The following is a 20,681-nucleotide window of genomic DNA, read 5'->3' as shown; positions in this document are numbered from 1 at the left end:
GATAGATGGGTTCTTTCACCCCCCCTCTCAAAACTCTCTGGTTATCGTTTTCCTTAAGAGATCACTCAGGACAAACTCTTTAAATAACACTTCATAACTTATATGTGTTAAATAACCAGAACATGACAACAGGTTTGATAGAAATTATAATCTTACTCAGATCAGAGAAGTTGCTTAGAGTTACAGGAGGCAGTTGCTCACTTATCAGGAAGTGACCACGATTATCTAACCTGACTCCGCCAGATAGATTTGCTCCGCATATCCATCTGGAAACCTTCCGTAGAAGTAATTTTGGGAAGGGGCGAAAATACTGGTTAGCTGATTGGCCTATGTTGGTGATAGACGGGCCAAATAAACCAATCAGATCAACGAAGCATATGACGTACTAACAGAGCGACGACGAAGAGGAGCCAATTGATAGATCAAACTCTTGCTGAAACCAGTCGGGAGAATAGCAAAAACATCTTTTCCTCTGAGAAAAGCCTCCAGAGCAGTGTTTTGCTCTTCTTTCAGTGAAGAAATACTCTGTAATTCCGATAAAACTTGCTCGATAGCCACGCTAACGCTAGTTTCATCGGCTGAAGCCGCCATGTTCTTTAGACTGAACAGTCGCGTTTCTCGTTGCGTCACACCTCAACCCGCCTCAAAGCCAACGCTGATTGGACGTTCGTTTGGTGAACGGCTCCAAATTTTCTTTAACGGAGAGTCTCCAGACTGATCTGCGAGTGAAACCTTGAAAGCTCGCGAGATCAGGATGGTCTCACAAGGCTAGCGATAAACAGCAAAGCCTCTTATACTTCAGCCTGCCACAGTATATATTACTATTTTACTTTTTTGGAATAGTGCAGAAAGTTTCCATCTTCAATGGCCTCAAATCATTAACTAGATATTGTTTTTATTAAAGCCAAAGATGAATAATTTCCTAATGAGCATTTTAGGAATAGAGCTACACACGAATCGGGTCTCTAGGAGTGGACATTGGTTCTGTGTGGGTTGAAGTTGGAATAAAGATAAGCTCACATGTCCTGAGGATTATTGCAGCCGGCACGCTGTGTTCACAAAGGCTGACATCATCACCCCATGTCATATCACATGCTCAAACATCCTAAACCATCGCTTCCTCGGAGATAACGGATTAAAGAAAAGGGTGTGGAGAAGTTCAACTGCTGCGTTTCCTCCATAAAACAGCAGAGATCAGGCAGCACCGTGTGAAACCACCTGCCTGTTATCTCAGGCCAAACAGCGGCACAAGAAGGGACCCAGCAGACGGCAGATAACGAGAAATAAAACAACCAACAGCTTTTAACATTCCAACTTTCCTTTTTATTGGAAATTTATTTTACAAAGTCTGAGAGGTTTGGGTCACAGAAATCCTGGTTGGTCGTCTGATTTCCCAATTTTATGAGCAACAATCAAACGGTCAAATTGCTATATTGATAAAGAAGATACTGACATAGATACAGATCATAGAGAACAGAAACATTAAACGGAGCATGTCAGCTCACAGCAGAGCAAACTCTTAAAAAATGACTTTTTTCTAAAGAGACTTAAATTGGGATGAATAAATGAAACGTTAAAAGGCAACATATTCCAAAGTTTTGGAGGTTTTAATTATAAAAGACTAATGTCCTCGAAGCCAATGGCAAATAAAATTTTGATTTGAAATCAGTAGACGAACAAGGAGCGAGACTTTTCAGGAGTTTATGAACAAACTTACATTTTTACACTGCAAAAAATCTAAATGTAGATAAGTCTTTTTTTTTCTTAAAATAACTGCATTTGTTCTGCATTTGAGGAGGTAAAAGAGCCATTTTGCCAATTGAACAAGACAATTTACACTTGAAATAAGAAAACACAATTGCTTTGTCTTATTTCAAGTGCATATTATCTAATATTCTTATTTTAAGAGTAAAATTACTCATTCCATTGGCAAACTATCTCCTTTACCTGCTCAAATTAAGGGTGAACACACTTAATGTAAGATATTTGTACTTATTTTTAGATTGTTTTTGCAGTGTAAGCAAATTTTAGCCATTTTAAATGAAGGCTGTGATCCTTGGGGAGACAGAAGGGAAGATAAGGGAGGTGGGATCCATCTTTGTGGACGGAGTATAAGAAGGATATTGCACCAAAAAGGAGGACATTGTGCTGCATATCAATAAATCACTAAGGTGTAAAAAAGAATCTGGTAAAGTCACATTTATCGTACAATTCTTAGTAGTTTAAAGAGGATGCTTCTGTAGCTGAATAGAACAAATATTAAAGAAATGTAAAAAAGAATTGGTTCCCAGCATTTGTATGTATTTAATACATTGTGGTGTTTAGAAAGTGACACTGAGATGAATCTTTAAAGTGCAGAATACCACAAAGCATAAGATGTGTACTTAAACGTTAAAAAAATCTTTTTAACAAGAAAGATTCATAATAAAATAGCCTAATATATTTTTTAAACAACAATAGAGACACATTTAACTGCTCTAAAAGTATAGCTTTATTTTTTAGAGCCTCAGTCTTTTGGGAACTTATCTTAAGTGTCTGTGTGCAGCAGACCTGTCTTTGTGGTCATCCCTTTAGCTATGGGCCAATCACTGAAATCCACTTTCACATCACAGTCTACACTTCCGTAGGACTAGTGATGTTTTATAGTGCAGCAGAGATGGGAAGTAACGAAGAACAAATACTTTGTTACTGTACTCAAGTAGATTTTTCTGATATTTTTACTTTACTTTACTACTTATTTTTATGGTGACTTTTTACTTCTACTCCTTACATTTTTACATAAATATCTGTACTTTCTACTCCTTTCATTTTAAAAAATTGGCTCGTTACTTTAGTTTTGAATCATTTCAATGGAGTTACCGTTATTATTTTTCACGTCATCAAAACCAAATTCAATCTGATTGGATGGGAATCTACGTTGCATTTGACTCACCACTACAAGATGAATCGACAGATTCGGCGGTATTCATTGGCGGCAAATCATTGCAGCTTGGTGGCGGTGGCGTTAGCATAGTAGCATGGACGACGAGATGATTGAAAATGAACACAGCGGAGATCTAGTCCTATTGGCAGACATCCATTTAAAATGTAGGCAACGGCATGAAAAAAGTGGTTTCTACTTTTACTTTTATACTTTAAGTAAATTTACAAGCCTGTACTTTGTTACTTTTACTTGAGTAAAGAAGTTTAATCAGTACTTCCACTTTTACAAGAGTATTTTTTAACACAAGTATCTGTACTTTTACTCAAGTACGGAAAGTGAGTACTTTTGCCATCTCTGTAGTACAGTCCACCTTGCAGCTCTGCACAAGTTATTTTAGCATCCAGGGGCGACAAAACTTAATGTAAAAGCCAACATTGAAGAGTTCGCTGCTGCACGTTTATTACTTTTATGTTAATCCGTACTCGCACGCCGTTCAATTGCAGCTTTTCCTCCACTGCTTACGCCCACATCGCATCGACAAAGTGGCAGAAACCATGGAATGAATCTCTGCTACCTTTGGTCATAAATTCACGCTCTTTTGTCCATTCTGGGTTAAACGACGTCCTGGTTTTGACAGGAGGCTAACTTTAATACTTAGCATCAATAATTCTGATCCTTGTTTACTTTTGTAACCGATGACAAGCAGATCTTTATCTGACACGCCGCCACTCTTAGCAAGTCATGTGTTAGATCAGATAGTGATGGATTTTTGATGATTGGATATTGTGCTGCAGCCCAGCAAAAAATTAAAAATAAATAAAAATCTGCTTTACAAGCCTAGTGCCTCATAAAGGAGGACAAATACATGTCTGGCTGGATGCGGCGCCGGACGCCGCACAGCTCCATGAAGATCCAGACTGTCCACCCTAAAGCCGGACATCTGGCCACCCTAGCTAGTTGAGACTAGAGATGCACCGATCGAGAATAAAGGAACCATATACCTTGCCATGTGAGTCAAGGCTTTAGCCTTTACATAAACACGGTTTAAAAGGTAACAAAATAACAGATATAAATGTACTTTATATTATTCATTAACAAATAAGGAAATAAACAAATAATAGCAACTTATCCGATATCAAATCAGCAATATCTGATCCAGAATATCAGAGCCGATATCCGACCCAGTTATCTTATTGGTGCATCCCTAGTTGAGAGTTTTCTGCGTGGAATCGAGTCTTTAGTTAATCCCAATTTTGTTACTGTCTGGTTGGTGACCTGAGGGTGCCAAAAAAAACACAACCTGAAGTCATCCAAGCCTCGACGATCTAATCTAATTGGGATGGAGAAACAAAGGACCATGACCCCAGTCCCAACGCCCGATCAATATGCTTGTATGTCGCATTTAGTCAATCAGACAAGCACTTATGAACTCACCTCAGCTATTAGCGTCTCTGTCATCTTAGTTTGAAACACGGTGGGATTTTTTTAAAAACATTAAGCAGCATCAAGAGGCTAACTTTACGAACAAACCCTCACCTGTTGCCAAGTCCCATCATTATGTTGTTAAAATGTAAACAAATAAAGCAAACTTTATTTTCCTTTAAATCAAATAAAAACAAATACGGCGTGTGCTAAACTTTAACAAAACACACTAGAAACAGCTCATGTTTAATTTTAAACATCTATGTTTTTTGAGAGCTTAAACGTGAAAAAAACCCTACCTGGTTAAAAGCAGAAATGATTTTTAGGAGACTAGTTAACGTCTTTGATCAGAGCACCTGTATTCTTGGCTTTATGTTAGATACAGCCACATTAAAATATCAACCCTGAGAAATTGTGATCTGTATTTGTTTGTCATGTATTTTAGTGCAGAAAAGGTATTTTTTGGACAGATATACAGACGAAAATGGAAAGAACACATCAGTTTCAGCTTTCTGACAGTGCTGCGTACCCCGTTGCTACTGACAACCAGAACTCTTCCAGCGTACATGCAGAGAACTAACTTCCAAGTTTTCTATCAAAGGAAAACCAGCTGATTGCATCGACTCATTGACTCTTCAGCAATCCCTCACACTAAGCATGCTTGTAGCGACTGTGGAGAGGAAAACTCACTTTGAACAGGAAGAAACCTCCAGCAGAACCAGGCTCAGTGCGAGCGGCCATCTGCTGAGGCCGACTGGGGTTCAAGGAGACAGAAGCAGAGAGCTAAAAGGCAGCTCCATCCAGGAAACACACAGCCAGGCAGACGAGTTCCGAGCCAGCTCCCATGTCAGAGGATGCAGAGAGCACATCCAGTTAGTCACAGTCAGAGAAACAGGACTACACTGAAAAACAAGCTGATCTCCAACATCTATAAACAAAGGTGTTGATGGCAGCAGCACAGCTGATATTTCTCTCCAGGATGGAGTCACAGCCAAACAGGAACAGACCAGATGAAGCTAGCAGAGAGAGAATAGTGAATAGAGATAGAATGAAGCAGAATGATGAAAAAGGGGTCCCTATATCCTCCAGCAGTCTAAGCCTATAGCAGCATAACTATAGAGATAGCTCAGGATAACCTGAGCCACTCTAACTATAAGCTTTATCAAAAAGGAAACCTTAAAAGTATACAGGGTGTCTGCCTCACAGACTAAAACTGGTAGTTGATGACCAGCCAAAGGCTGCCGTATCCAGTCGTACTTTTCCATCTTGTCATAATTTGGGGAATACGTATTCAAACTTTCAGTCTCTTCAGCTGAGAGGCGATTAATGGTTTCAGGGTTTGATTGATTATGTCGTAATTCTCCATAAAGTCCTCAAACCCCAGGAACATTTCAACACCTCCCACATCCACTTGCAGAGCCCATCGCGCTGGGTTTCTTCTAAATGATAAGACCTTACTGGACAGCTGTGGTTTTGGTGAAGCCTAGCTGCAGCCAACAGTAACTGGATTTGAGTATTAAAAACGCCTCTTTGAGACACAGAAATCATAGCGACCCCAGTTGGGGTCAGGACCCCCGCGTTGAGAATAGCGGGGTCAGAGGACATGTCAGCTCCCTCTTTAAGCACAAATCATGATGTTTTACAATCCCTGTGATGATAAAAAAAAAAATCATCTGAATAAAATCCTGACATAGCTCTATATGTACAGAATCAAGGATTATGCCTTACAAAGAATTCCCATAAATCCTGGATGGGCTTTGATTCTGAGAAACACCAGAACCGGGCCGTGGTGACGGGACACAAACACAGCTGGCAGCACCGAGCTAAAGAGTGCAGTGATAGCTGAGAGTAAACCACCCAAGTCTGAATGTTTCGTCTTCTTGGGGACGGACAGAACCACATCTTCATCAGGGACGGTAGGAAGTGTTCAACATCCATCCTGAACGATGCCAGGAGCTCATTGAGGTTTGAGTTTCAGAGATGTGTCGCGTCTCTCCAGCAGAGGACCCTGGTGGGTCAGTTTGGACTGAACCTCCTTTAACAATGATCTGGTCCGCTCCATCCTCTGTTCACAGAACCAGAGACGTGTCCGGTTAAAACACGTCAGTCTGCTGGAAACACAGCTTTTTATCTCCCTCTGCTCTCCCTCTTTCCTTTCTTCCACAACCATTTCCTGTTCACATGTTGACTGGAACCATAGCAGGATCCCATCTCCGAACCAGCTGCTGCTGTGGCCATTGGTTTAAATAAAGGCGGCTGAGATTATTGTTATTATTGCAGTTAAATGGTCATAAATTTCAGTTTTACACTAACTGATTCACTGTTTCCTTACCTAACCTGAACTTTATTATTTCTCCTATCAGAGCTATATTCACTTAATAACCAACCAAGTATTATTCTACAGGTCGATAAACCTGCAATGCATTAGAGAAAATGACAGAACAAAGGAAATAATCATCATTTAAATGGACCTGTTTCCCCTGGAGCAGATGGTGACGGGACCTCAGGTTCTATCGGGTCGTAAAGCACCGAGATATTTATAATCAGGAATTCTGATGATAACTTATAATATATAAGGTAGTGAACATGCTGACCTCCTTCAAAAATAAACTTGCTGCATCACCCTGCAGCTCAGATTTCCCTCACTCATCCTTTAAATATAGCAGCTTGAGTGAGTAAAAGTGCAGCCCGGCCTTTCAGAATAAAAGCATATTTATAACTGAGGAAAATGTTTGATTCCTGTTCTTTTGGTGTTACTGAGCCTCCAAATCTGATTGGTGGAATTTTATCACAAACTTTGTAGAACTGAGCCTAAGGACTTCCATCCAGAACCTTGTTTTGATTCTTTGTGAATTAAATTCCAGTTAGACTTGCTGATATGAAATCATGGAAAAGGGTTTCAGTTTAGGAACGGATCCCTGAAGCTAAGAATAATGAAGTAAATACTTTCAAGATGTGTTGGGAAATATGATGAAGTTGTTCCTAAAATGAAAGATTTTTTAATGAAAAGCAAAACTGAAATATATATTTAAATATGTCTATTTTGGCTTTGAGGAGCTTTGAAATATCGAACTCAGAGGTATTTCTGACATTTTGAATTGAAAGCTTCCTGGATGGGAAGAGAAACGTCTTCAAACTTGGAAACAAAGTTCAGTGGATTGTTTTTTTTAAACTTGTTTTGGAATGACTATGACCTGGATGACTGAGAATCTTCACTTGCATGAGCTTTATAAGACAATTTGTTAATGGAATAAGATGATTTACATGCAAAAACTCATTTTATTTTTAGTGCATAACATTTGCTCTGATGGCTGCGTGGTGGGCAGTGGATAGCACTGCTGCCTTGAAGCAAGAAGGTTCCCGGTTTGATTCCCGGCCCAGGGAGAATGCATGTTCTGAACTCAATGGGAAAGGAAATTATTCTGATTTCAACCGTTGCGTATATTAGCTGCAACATATGAATCAAGATGATATGATCAAAAAAATTTGATTGACAGATGACCGTTGATATATGATTGGCCGAATTTAGGTGTTCAGGCTGACGTAGAACTAACTGGCCTGCAGAAGAACGGGGGAAAAAAACACAGATTTTAAGACAGGATTTTTTTTTAAATAGAAATTTTCTGATATCGTCTGATAAAAAGAACATTTATATACATGTTTAAGTCAAAATGATTTGACATTTGAATATAATTTCCCTACGACTTTAAAGTTGTTAACAGATGTTTAGGCTGGACTGGCTCTATCTGGCAACACAGACGGCCTGAGAAATATATGAATATTACAGGTAAATATGGTGAAGAGCAACACTAATATCTGTTATTGATACTGGCCCGGATTAGGGCATGGGTGCATCTGTAAAAGAAAGAAGACAACATAAAAATCTTTAAAACTATGACATTAAAGAAATTATACAATAGAAAATAACTGTTAGAATGATATTTTCTGTATATCTGTAACTGTGCTTTATGAATTTTCAGTGAGTTATCAAAGTTTCCCCAGTAGCTTCCTTACAGATTCAGATAAACAAATCCAAGCCTATGTTTTTATTGACATTTGTTCATCCTTCACGTGCTGCCAGCAAAGGTCAGCTCCATTATTACACAGTGAGGATGTTTCCTCCACAGCCAAACTTCATGCTCCACCGTTTGTTCGCTGTCAGACTCCAGGTTCCTTCACACAGAACCCGTCCATCTGCTTCTCCTCCTGCTGTGGCCTCCGTTCAGCGGCATGCTGCACAAACGCGTTGCCAGGGGAAACCACCCCGCTGAACTTTTGTTCCTCTGCCCTGATTGGCTGACGAAGACAGCTGTGATGACGCTGCATAGAAAAGCCCGCCAAAAGTTGGACAGCCAATGAGGGGAGCGGGTGGGCGGGGCGTGAACAAGCAGCTGGGAGAGAAAGAAACACGCTGCAAAAAATTCAAAATAAAGGCAGAAGACTGTGGGAATAGATAGATAGATAGATAGATAGATAGATAGATAGATAGATAGATAGATAGATAGATAGATAGATAGATAGATAGATAGATAGATAGATAGATAGATAGATAGATAGATAGATAGATATCCCATGCACCTTTTTCTTCCTATGGCACATTCTACTTCTTTGAATATTTGAGCTGATGAGTACATTTCTCCTCTGTGAGATCAATAAAGTCAATCAATTAATCACCAGCAGCCTGAGCGGTTGAAGCTTCCCTGGTTTTGAAGCAAAATTCTCAGTCGATCATCTGAATGTTGCAGGTGAAACTCATCGGACCAGGTGTTATTTTTCCCACCTATAAAGGAAAGGTCTGATCAGCAAGGAATAACCAATGGATCATTATTTATACCCAATACTAATACTAAAATAAAAGAAATAACTGTTGTTGCGAAGAATGTTTTCAAGACGACTTGGATAATAGCGCGTTGTGACAAACACCAGATACAGCACTGGGACTTGATCAACAGCCGATACCGCACCGTGACGTCACAAACCAGTAGGTGGCAGTAGTGTTCTTTGACAAACATGGATGCCTCTAGTAAAGCACATTCACATGAAAATTACTCTGAATTAAAAACACTGATCATTTATTGAACAGGATGGAATAATTTTACATTTAAAGAACTTTCAGAAGTTTGAATTCTGAATATGACCGAACTTTTCCTTTTAGCCAAATTCTGAGTCGATCTTCTGAAAGTTTCAGGTTAAACTGTAACTCTTTGGACCAGGTGTAATATTATCCACCTTTAATGAGTCTTGATTATTTTTAGCCTGAGTTTCTGCTGTAGCCCATCTGCTCTCAGGTCCAGCAGAGATGGTATCTGCATACCTTGGATGCCCAAACTGATACCTTTATAACATCCCTCCCATTTTTCTCTGACATCAACAATGCGTTTTGATTGTCTCTTCTGCTGCTTTTTGGATCTTTTTTCTTTAAAGATGATGCAGGCCATGTGAAATGGTCAGAACAGGTCAAATGGTATCAACAATACAGTCACTTAAATCTCCTGTCTTGAGATGAAGCTCTAAACTTCAGCACCTCATCTTCCTACATCCAGAAGCTAAAATGAAATAATTTGCTGCTATCTGATTAGTTGATTTTCTCTATCAAGCAGCAGAACAGGTGCATCTTATAAAGTATCAACACAGATCTCTAGTCTCTGCTCTGGTTAAATGTACAATATGTCCCCAGAACCTGCGGTGCAAGAAAACAAACTTGGCTTCGGCTGGTGACTTTTTGCAGTGTGCACGTGCAGTCATGCACACTTTCCCGCCACTTCAGAGTTGAACTTGGAGTTCATCCAAGACGAGGTTTCCTCCAGTGAGATAGTCTTTCATTCACAAACGGAAGCGTGTTCCCAGTATTATCTGGAACCGATCCGATCGGGGCGGGCTCAGGTTGCCTGTGTGCTTGTCGGGTTTCTCTGGAAAGTAGAAGCCGGGGGAGGCGAGGCGTGAGCTACAGGGGCTCTGATTGGCTTTGATTCTGATATCCACATGGATGAAGTCATTAGTGGAAACTGATGTCATTTTAAGGCAGAATCTTCATGAAAAAAAATCCAACTGTTTTTATAACTATATTACTGGAGGTTGTCAAACTTGTTCAGACTTTTTATATTCTTTAGAATCCTTACATTTTATTTATAAATGCATCTAATTTATGAAACACATTTGCAGCACATTCACCAATGCTGTTAAAATGGGTTTTATTAAATGCCAGAATAGTTTAATGACTCAGTATTTCAGCAGGGATAGTTTAAGATGGGAATAAAGTTTTTGGCACAGTTTATTTGCCGTCTTCGGGTTCAGGCTCTTCTTGAGTCGCTGAAATCTGATTTCGTTATGACTGTACTCTGGTCCGGTGGTTAACACCTCCGCCTCATGAATAAGTTCACTCCGGATAATCTGGTTTCCTTCCACAGTCCGAAACCGTGCAGGTTAGGTCGACTAAAACTTGCCTCAGAACTGAATGTGAGGCTCAGTGAGGCGAGTGTTGGGACCTGGGATGGACCAGATATCCAGGAAGTCATTGGATATTAGGATCTCAGTTATAAGCTGTGCTGCCATCAACACCTTCGTTTATAGATGTTTGAGCCCAGCCTATTTTCCAGTGTAGTCCTGTTTCTCTGACCGTGACTAACTGGATGTGCTCTCTTTATCCTCTGACATGGGAGCTGGCTCGGAGCTCGTTTTCGGACCTCCTGGCTGTGTGTTTCCTGGACGGGGCCGCCTTTTACAGTTGTCTTTCGTATCTATGCTTCTTTTTCTATGTCTGCTTCTGTGTCCTTGAACCCCAGTGGGCCTCAGCAGATGGCCGCTCACACTGAGCCTGGTTCTGCTTCTTCCTGTTCAAAGGGAGTTTTTCCTCTCCACTGTCGCTACAAGCATGCTTAATGTGAGGGATTGCTGAAGAGTCAATGAGTCGATGCAATCAGCTGGTTTTCCTTAGATAGAAAACTTTGAATCAATCTGACTGGATGATTTGGTTGAACTATAAAGTGTCTTGAGATGACATGATGTGAATTTGCGCTATAGAAATAAATTGAATTGAATTGATACAATTTAATTTAGTTTAAGTTTTTAAAGCTCATGAAGAGATGATGGTTCAGCTTCTCATTAAGTCTATTTTTATCTATTACTGTATATTTCTTTAGAAAAACAGACAGCCCAACTAGGGGCACTGAACCTGTAACTTCCAGTTTTCAGAATCAGAAATACTTTTAGCGCCACTAAAGGCCACTAGTAGCACTGCACTGCACTGCATGAACCATTCTCCTTCCACTTTTAGAGGAAATATCTTACTGTATTTCTTTTCAGTCTTTCAGAACTTAGACAACTTTGAAAGACTGACTAAAAGCAAAAGTAAGATTGTACTCAAAGCCTAGTCATACTATGTTACGTCTGAAAATAACAATTAAAGGTATAGCGCAGGATGCTCTTTATCAAGGTGGATCATCAAAAGTTAGTGGTCCTCCTAATTTTCAATCATTCTGGTGATATGTTTGCGTAGGGCCGTCCTACGAGCTCGTCCCCATTTTCACTTATCGGTGGTGAGTCTGACATGGTGGAATAATAGCAACTCCTCCTTTTGAAAGTAAGCTTGTATGAGTGATGCAAACAAAAACCTTTAAACAGAGGGTACAGGGTTGTGCATGTGCATTTTAAGTGGAGAGGGCGGGTTCTTTTTAAAAATTCGCAAAACTCATCCACAATACCTTTAACAACTCCAATGCATCAGAGAGCTCCACATTACTGAGTCACCGGTACCTACCCTGGATGCTGAGGAAGACGAACGCTTGGACAGGACTGATTGCTTTGTCTCCTGCATGGTCTGCAGCAGTCTTTAAGCAGCATTTATGCCTGTCATTTTAATTGTTTTATTGCCCTTTATGTTATATATATGTTATATATATGTTATATATATATATATATATAACATATATATATATATATATATATATATATATATATATATATATATATATATATATATATATATATATATATATATATATATATATATATATATATATATATATATATATATATATATATATATATATATATATATATATATATAAAAACCTTAGTGGAAAAGTTATATTTCTGAAGAGGGACCTGGTCAAGAATGGCAGCAGCAGCACACAGAAAATAAACAAAATGCAGACATTAAAATATATTTTGAATAAAATGAAAAAACAAAAAACGATATTTTTATAACTTAAAGTTCACAAACCAAAGTTTTGCCTTGTCAAATTAACCTGCAGAGATTTCCCTGCAAACATTCGGAGCTTCTTTGATCATTTAGGCCAAAGCAACCAGGACTGGAGCGAGTGCAGCAGCTTTTAGCCAATCACATGAGCTCATTTCATTAAGCGTTATACCAGTGTGTTTGGCAGGTTGGACTCTAATGAGGCTATTTTTCTTCAATATACGTCTAATTGTCCAACTGCACCCCAGGATAAGTTGCTTCCTGACCTGTTTTCTCCCAGACTGTTTCAGCAAAAAGTTTAGCTGCTGATAGAAAACGGTTGAGAAGAATGTAGATTTTATTTGGACAAACACTCTGGCAGACATTTGTGCTCCTGCTTGTGCAGAAATAAACAAACTTTGTTGAGGCCTTGCATGCTGATTGAATCATCCCTTACATGTGTTTACAGCTGATGCACACTTGTTCTTTAGCTCACAGGTTCATGTTCCTCCTTCACTTTCACTGTTTAGCCTCAGGGACACAAACAGTGGATGACATGAACTTGGACCACATTGTTGACATAAAGACATTTCCTGCAGCTCCAGCTTTCCCAGTACAACAACCCAGCGATGAATAAATCACACTGATCCTTGCTTTCGTCGTACTTCTGTTTTTTTGTCTGTTTCCTACGATTAGAAAGCATGTGGGCGGAGTTTCCCCGAAGCCTGGGTCTAACATGTGAGGCGTACCTCACACCTCAGCTGGAACCTGACCTGGCACACTCCGGCTAACACACGTGTTCCTCCTGAGGAACAGAGGCTGTTAAACTGCCTCCGGCTAAAATGTGGTGGTGTCAGTCACTGTGCTGAGCAGCTGTTTTATGTATGGCTCCCCCCAAAAAAAAACAACAACGGCAAGACTGGAATTCAATGAATTCAATGACAGCTGCCTCAAAGAGCGGGAAAGTAACACAACTTTGGCTTATCATTAAAAGAAACCTGTTGAATGACAGCTGCTTTCAACCTGTGCTTCCAAACGAAACGTTGTTATGATGTTATAACAGCCTGAAATCAAAGGCAACCAGACTTTCACTCAGTAGTTGATTGATTCGGAAGCCTATCCAGGAGTGTTTGTCGATCCTGGAGACTCTGAAGTCAAATAAGGCACAGGAAAATTGTGAAAAAATGGAAACATTGGAAGCTGACAGAGCTGTGATAAAATAATTATGCCACACCAGATGGGGTGTATTAAAAACAGATAATAAAAGGTAGAGGAAGGAAGGAAGAAGTAGGATGAAAACAATGAGTAAAGAAGAAAGAAATAAAGGAATTTGTGTGGAAAAGCGATGGAAAAGAAACGTGTAGTGAGTATAAAATCCACAATCCATCCAACAGCTTCTAAAACAGAACCACAACATCCACACCCATCATGTTGAGGATGGGGAGGGCTCCTCTAATTCACACGCACAAACACATGATGTGTGGGTGTTCATGCATGTAGGGGTGTTATGATAGAGATGCATGATAGAATTTCAATTCAGTTTATTCCAATAGCACAACACATGTCATCTCAATGCACTTTACAGAGACAATTCAACCTGATCATCCTGTCAGATTGGTTCAAAGTTTTCTATGAACCAAAGGAAAACCAGCTGATTTCTTCGACTCATTGACTTGAAGGCAACCTCTCAAACCAAGATTGCTTGTAACGACAGCGGAGAGGAAAACTTAACAGGAAGAAACCTCCAGCTCCACAGGCGGCCCCATCCTGGAAACACACAACTAGGTGGACGAGCTCCGAGTTAGCTCCCTTTCAGAGGATGAAGGAGAGCAAATTCAGCCAGTCACAGTCAGAGAAACAGGAGTAAACTGTAAAACAGGCTAAGTTCCAACATCTAGAAAGAAGGGTATTGATGCACAGCTGATATTTCTCAGCACAGCCGAAGAGGAACAGACCAGATGAAGCTACTATGATGAGAAAAAGAAGAGACAGCATAAGGTTAGAAATGAACAAATACTACAGAGTGTGAGAACAGAGAATGAAGCAGAATGATGAGAAGGGGTCCCTATGTCCTCCAGCAGTCTAAGCCTATAGCAGCATAACTATAGAGGTAGCTCAGCATAATCTAACTAACTATAACTCTAACCCCTAAATGACCCGTCCTCTTTCGGCTTCCTTGAATTGAAGCCTGCTGTATTTGCATTGATCAGGATGACCTAGAATCTGCAAAGCTGAGTCATGATGCTACTGTACAGAGTTTTCTTTTGTTAACAGCGCACACACCTTGATGCCTCTGGGAGCAAACTTCACTGCTGGCGGCTTGTTTGGATGACAGTTACAAGAGAGGCGCTACAGGAGAGACCGCACATGTAGCATAAGCACGTGGAGCACATACCGCCACAACAAAGCCAGGGTCACAATAGGCATGCTTTGGGCCAGCCCTCCCTCTAGATCATGCCCTCCTTAATCACAGTCATGTTATTGAGAAGGCTTACTATAACATATATTTTCAATATGTTTACAAACTGGAATTCTTTCACAACTTCTTTTATAACTTGGGGAAAAACATTGGGAAGGTGCAACCAAGGCTAGCTGAACCACTTTATCAGAATTGGTGGACAAACTGTCCTCTCTAACACTCATGTATTAAATGCATCCTCATAATGTTGGGGCCGCTAAGGTATTTATGTGAAAGACAAATTGCACAAAAATATGTGGCAAGAATTTCAGAGTCTAAAACTGTAAGGGGAAGTATGTATTTTTAAAGTTAACTGTTGAAGAAACTGCAGATGTTCATGTTTCTGTAGAAAACCAAGAGGAAGCTGGCGTAATGTGAAGAGCCAAAGGTCATCTTCAGATAGGAGACCAAAGGATGAGTTCAAACAGGAGGGTTAACCTTTAACATGATGAAAGGGAGGAGGTCAAGTTCACGTTTTAAAAGGTTGGAGCGGACAGCAGAACCAAAGGGTTTGCTGGGAAGATAAGACTTTATCAGAATCGAGTTGTTTCTGTGTAACTTTAAGGGTCAAGTTCTGTCGAAATGCTGAGAAAGGTTGATCCCACAAAGTATTTCCGGTTTTCAATTCACAAATAGAGCCATAAAGGGACTTATGTTTGTTTGCACGTGAAGCTTTCTGTGAAATTGATTATTTAAAGAAATTCAAACAAAACCTCGAGATGTTTTAACGAGACATTTATGATCCCCGTGATGAAATTAGATTTCCTGTTTAATGACAGGTGGCTGTGGTTCCTTCCAGAGCAGTAGCTTCGTCATCATGAAAACACACTCTTTGATGTCATCCATGTCTTTAACACCATTTGAACAGAACAGAACATTTTTTTTTCATTTTCTTCCACTTTATCCGGGGCTGGGTCGCGGCGGCAGCAGTCTAAGCAGAGACGTCCAGACTTTCTGATCCACACTCACCTCCTTCAGCTGCTCTGGGGGGACCCTGAGGCGACACTGGTGCAGGTAAGGGACCTTTTGCTGCACAGGACTACACTGGAAAACAGGCCGATCTCCAGCATCCAGCAACTAACTCTGTGTCATTTAGAAAGACTGGCTCCTTTAAGCCAGCTTCAGAAATAACAGCTTTCAGATATCAACAATGTAATTATTTAGTTTTAATGTTTAGAAAATAGCTTTTAGCCAGCATAAAAATTCCCAGCTGTTGTTAACTGTTTTCGCTGACGGTTATCATAACCGTCCGTCTTCCTCCACATGGAAGTAGGTCATGGTCAGGTGGTTTAGGTGAGCTCATTGCTCTTATTTCATTTTTTTTTTATAATCTTATTTCCCAGAATCAGACACACAGCCCTGCTGAACAGGACAGGTTCAGCCCAGTCCGTTTAAACTGCCAGAACTTCAAACGCTGAGGCACACGAGTCACGGTGACCTTGGTCTGGAGCATAGTGCATTTGGACACAGGCTGCTCTGGTTGCACATTAACTCCCAGTTTGACTCAGTCTGCCCCAGAGAGATGACGTGGATCTGAAAAGCACCAGCTGACAGTTTGATGAAACCATAAGCAGCCCAGCAGGAGGACATCACTACGCATCAAGCCTGCTATTTACACACATTTGGAGACAAGCGTATAGCTTTTAGTTTCTCACAGACATAAAAAACTGTTTCCTCTTTTCCGACCTTGATGATACTTCTCTCTTATTCCAGCCTCAGAGATGATTCTCTGTAGATGATGCTCTTTGTCTCTTTCCGCAGACATAGTAATCAAACAGCCATTCTCTTGTTTCCTTTGTGTGGATCTCTCTCCAGGCACAGGTCTGATCTGTCTAGCTGTGTTTCTCTCCTGGCTGAAGCCACTAAAGAAAGAAAAACTCAGATAAACTTCCCAGATCTCTCTCTGGGAATCACCTCTCTGCCGCCTCAGTCAGCATAGAAACCGTCCCACGACGTTTATTGCTGTGTTTTAGATCTCATTATGTTTTTAATATAGGGGGGGTTGGTGGCCTAGTGGTTAAGGCATAGAGCTCAGAATCCTGAGGTTGTGAGTTTGAAACCCACTCCCACAGACGACCACTCTGGGTCTCTGGGCAAAGACCCTTAACCCCTCTTTGCTCCCCAGCTGCCCCACGATGGCAGCCCACTGCTCCACTAGGGGATGTGTTTGATGCAGAGGGGCGTGTTTGGTCTGTTGGGCTTGCAGCATTCAGAGGGTTTACATGGAGCTGGTGTATTTGCTGACAGCCTCAGACACGGCGTGCTTGGCCAGCTCCCCGGGCAGCAGGAGGCTCGCAGCGGTCTGGATCTCCCTTGAGGTGATGGTGGAGCGCTTGTTGTAGTGAGCATGGTGAGAAGCATCGGAGGCGATGCGCTCAAAGATGTCGTTGATGAATAAGTTCATCCTGGATGACATGAACGGCTTCAGCACCTTGTATATGGCGTAGCTCACCTTCCTGGGCTTTCTCTTCTTGTTGCCTCCTTTGCCGGCGGTCTTGGTCTCGGCTTTTTTGGAGCCCTTGTTGGGGGCGTGCTTGGTGGGTTCAGGCATCCTGGTGTGTTCCTGGAAACAGCAATGAATTAAATTTCTCCAATGTGAGATCAATAAAGTTATTCTATTTTTGTATTTAATATATGAAACATCTTCATCTGTTCTGGTTTGAGATGCTGCACAGACTCGTTAAGAAAGTTGTTTTTTTATTAATTTATTTTCGTTTAATAATTTTTCATAATCTGTCCAAGTCAAATGTGGGAAATTTGCTGGTGAGGATTCTCAGTCATCCAGGTCATAGTCATTCCAAACAGGTTAGAAAATAATCCACTGGACTTTGTTCCCAAGTTTTAAGATGTTTCGCTTCCCATCCAGGAAGCTTTTTTAATTCAAAGCGTCAGAAATAGTTTAATATTTCTGATATTTCTCTACTGTGGCATTTTATCAAGTATATTTTTACTCTTATTTGATTAAATGTTGAAAGACAGCTCAACTCAGTAAAAAGTTTGGGTCTTCTATTCATCTCTGCCTTTGTCTTTACTTTCTCTACTCATTTTCTCTGGATTGTTGGATTTTATTCCTTCCAGTGTTTATTCCAGTTTTAACATTTTTTTTAACTCCTCTTTTAATTAGTCACTTCTCTGCATCTGTATCTCCTCATTTGTTCCACTGATTTCTTCATTTTATTTATTTCTATAGCACCAATTCACATCACGTCATCTCAAGGTACTTTCCAGTTCACCAGATCATCCAGTCAGATTGATTCAAAGTTTTCTATCTAAGGAAAACCAGCTGACTGCATCGACTCATTGCAATCCCTCAGACAAGATGCTTGTAGCGACAGTGGAGAGGAAAAACTCCTTTTTAACAGGAAGAAACCTCCAGCAGAACCAGGCTCAGTGTGAGCGGCCATCTGCTGAGGCCCACTGGGGTTCAAGGAGACAGAAGCAGACATAGAAAAAGAAGCATAGATAAAAAAAAAAGCGACTAGATCTACATCTCTAAAGCAAAAAACATCTGTTTCTCCTCATTTGTTCCACTGAATTCTTCTTCACTTAAGGTCTCAGTCCTATGTCAGTATTCATCGGGCCTTTTTGCTCCATTTCCATGTTTCATCGCCTGTTTCTGTTTTATGTGCCTAAAAGACTTTATTACAATCTTTAAAACTCACCGTGTGGCATCATTATGCATTTTAATCCAGAACAACCAATTATCAAAAGATTTGTTCCTAATAAATAAACCTAAATGGAATAATAATCTGCACTGTATTGTTTCTGTATGATTAGATTTCATTGATTCCTTTGAAGAAAAAACTAAAAGAAATGTAATTTAAGGGCAAAAGTTCTTTATCCCTAAATGTTTATTGTAAATCAGCCTAAGTATGAATGTTTCTGGGCTGAACTTTTTGTTCAGTGAGTTTAGATGAACTCTGTTCCACACCTCAGGTTCACTCTGACCTGTTCTGTTGGGACAGGATTGCTTCATCTGAAAAGTACTTTTTTGTTGCAAACTTGCATTTGTAGTTTATAAAGACTATAAAGTTTCCTTTGTGTTTTTCTAAATATTATCCTCCTATTCTCACTTTTTTCCAGAGGAACCGCTCTGTCATATTTAAGTTGAATTAAAAACGTTTAAAGAAGGTAACAAATAAAAAAAATAATCTCAGAGGAGACCAGAAAAAACAACTGCTTACAAAAGTTGCACATTTTTGGCTGGCATGAAGCCATCTTAGTGCTGAGTGAAAGTTCATAGCAGCAGTGCAGAGTGTGAAGTAACTGCTGCGGATCCCAGGAATGAGGGCGCAGGCTGGGATCAGGACGCAGCGTTCTCCTTTGTATAAACCTGCACTAAAGACATGCGTTGGGCCCGATGCCAGGCCGTTTAGATTTCTGCCGAGATGGAAAACGTCATTCACGGCATGCAGCAACACGGCTCACACCTGTCAGGGTTCAGCCGTTAGAGGAAAAGTTCATCTCAGCAGTTTCAGAAAAAAAAAACTGATTTGTTTCCCCCTTAACTGCCTGAAATTGCTGGAAATTATCTTTATTAAAATATTGCTCACAGACGGGAAACACTGCTTAAAATTGGTTTAATGTTTTGCATTCGAGCCATATTTCCATAAGACTTATTTCAACGGCTTTTGAGGCCTCCGGTTCCAGCCTCAGGCTCATTTGAATATGATATCTAATATTTTAATAAAAACGGTTTAAAGGTGCCGTAGGAGATCTTGGAAAAATGGTTCCAGCAAGCTATGTTTTTGAAAATACACAACCATGCCTCTCCCTTAGGACCGCCCCTCGAAACCACACCTTCAAAACACATGAACGCGCATACGAGATCGAGAACGAAACAACAGGAGACCGATTGCTTGTAACACGAGCGAACAACAACTTAATGCTACGTCACACCTAAGGCAGCAGAGGCAGCAAAAGCAGCTAGTTTACATGCAAAGTCAATGGTGGACGTGCATCACGGTGCAGCAAAAGGTCCTGCAGCGCGTCTAGAGCAGCAGGAGCAGCGCGTCGCTGATCTGGGAGCTGGCAGGGAGTCAGACACAGCACTGCTGATGCAGAGCGCAATAATCACTCCTCTGAAACAGTAACGCCTAAATTAACTTAAAATGCCGAAATCTGCCAGCAAAACATGTTTGCTTTTATTCCTCTGGTGCCTGCAGTTTGGATTACGTACATGAAAAACGCCTTCCGCACAAACCGCGAAGAGGCGACCGGGCCATAGGCTGCTGTTGAATGGGATTCCCAGTGACAGCGCACCGCCGGTGTACGGGGGTCTGAGCGGCTCCGACAGAAATAATATTTGAAGGCAGGATGTTAACCTGGATGATGAAGTTTTCAGGTGGACTTTCTCACTTCAAAATAGATTCAAACTACTTTTTACCCACTGATCACAGCAAATGTAGCTGCCATTGTTACAGGCAAAGAAAGGATAGGTTAGCTCCGCCCAACGTGCATCAGACCCACTTTTTCCACCACAGCTAGAGCAGCAAAGATGCTACAGCCGTGCGTCAGGCCTAAGCTGGTGCAAGCATAAAAAATGAAGCAGTTTTAGCTGCTCTTGCTGCTTTAGGTGTGAACGTAGCATAACAGCGGCTAGCTTCCAGCCATGGCGTCATGCACGAGAACTGGGGGGTCGATTCGTTCATGTGTCAGGGTACGCGCAAGCAGACGATCGTGATTGACGTGCCAGGAACCAA

General features: G+C 40.7%; 1 protein-coding gene across 1 annotated transcript; it reads right to left on the bottom strand.

Moving 5' to 3' along the window:
- Positions 1 to 17,133: 17,133 nt before the first annotated feature.
- LOC119790940 (histone H2B 1/2-like) lies at positions 17,134 to 17,533 on the bottom strand. Its single transcript, XM_038296721.1, has one exon. The coding sequence runs from the start codon at positions 17,528 to 17,530 to the stop codon at positions 17,198 to 17,200; it is 333 nt and encodes a 110-aa protein (XP_038152649.1). The 5' UTR covers positions 17,531 to 17,533; the 3' UTR covers positions 17,134 to 17,197.
- Between the last annotated feature and the right edge of the window lie 3,148 nt (positions 17,534 to 20,681).

The sequence above is a fragment of the Cyprinodon tularosa genome, unplaced genomic scaffold (genome assembly GCF_016077235.1).
Source record: "Cyprinodon tularosa strain WSP-4 unplaced genomic scaffold, ASM1607723v1 ctg375, whole genome shotgun sequence".
Classification (NCBI taxonomy): domain Eukaryota; kingdom Metazoa; phylum Chordata; class Actinopteri; order Cyprinodontiformes; family Cyprinodontidae; genus Cyprinodon; species Cyprinodon tularosa.
This window is presented reverse-complemented; position numbering and strand designations above follow the sequence as displayed.

What these genes read in the sequence shown, in the direction of transcription:
- LOC119790940 (XM_038296721.1), bottom strand. Translation starts at nt 17,530, where the DNA reads ATGCCTGAACCCACCAAGCACGCCCCCAACAAGGGCTCCAAAAAAGCC.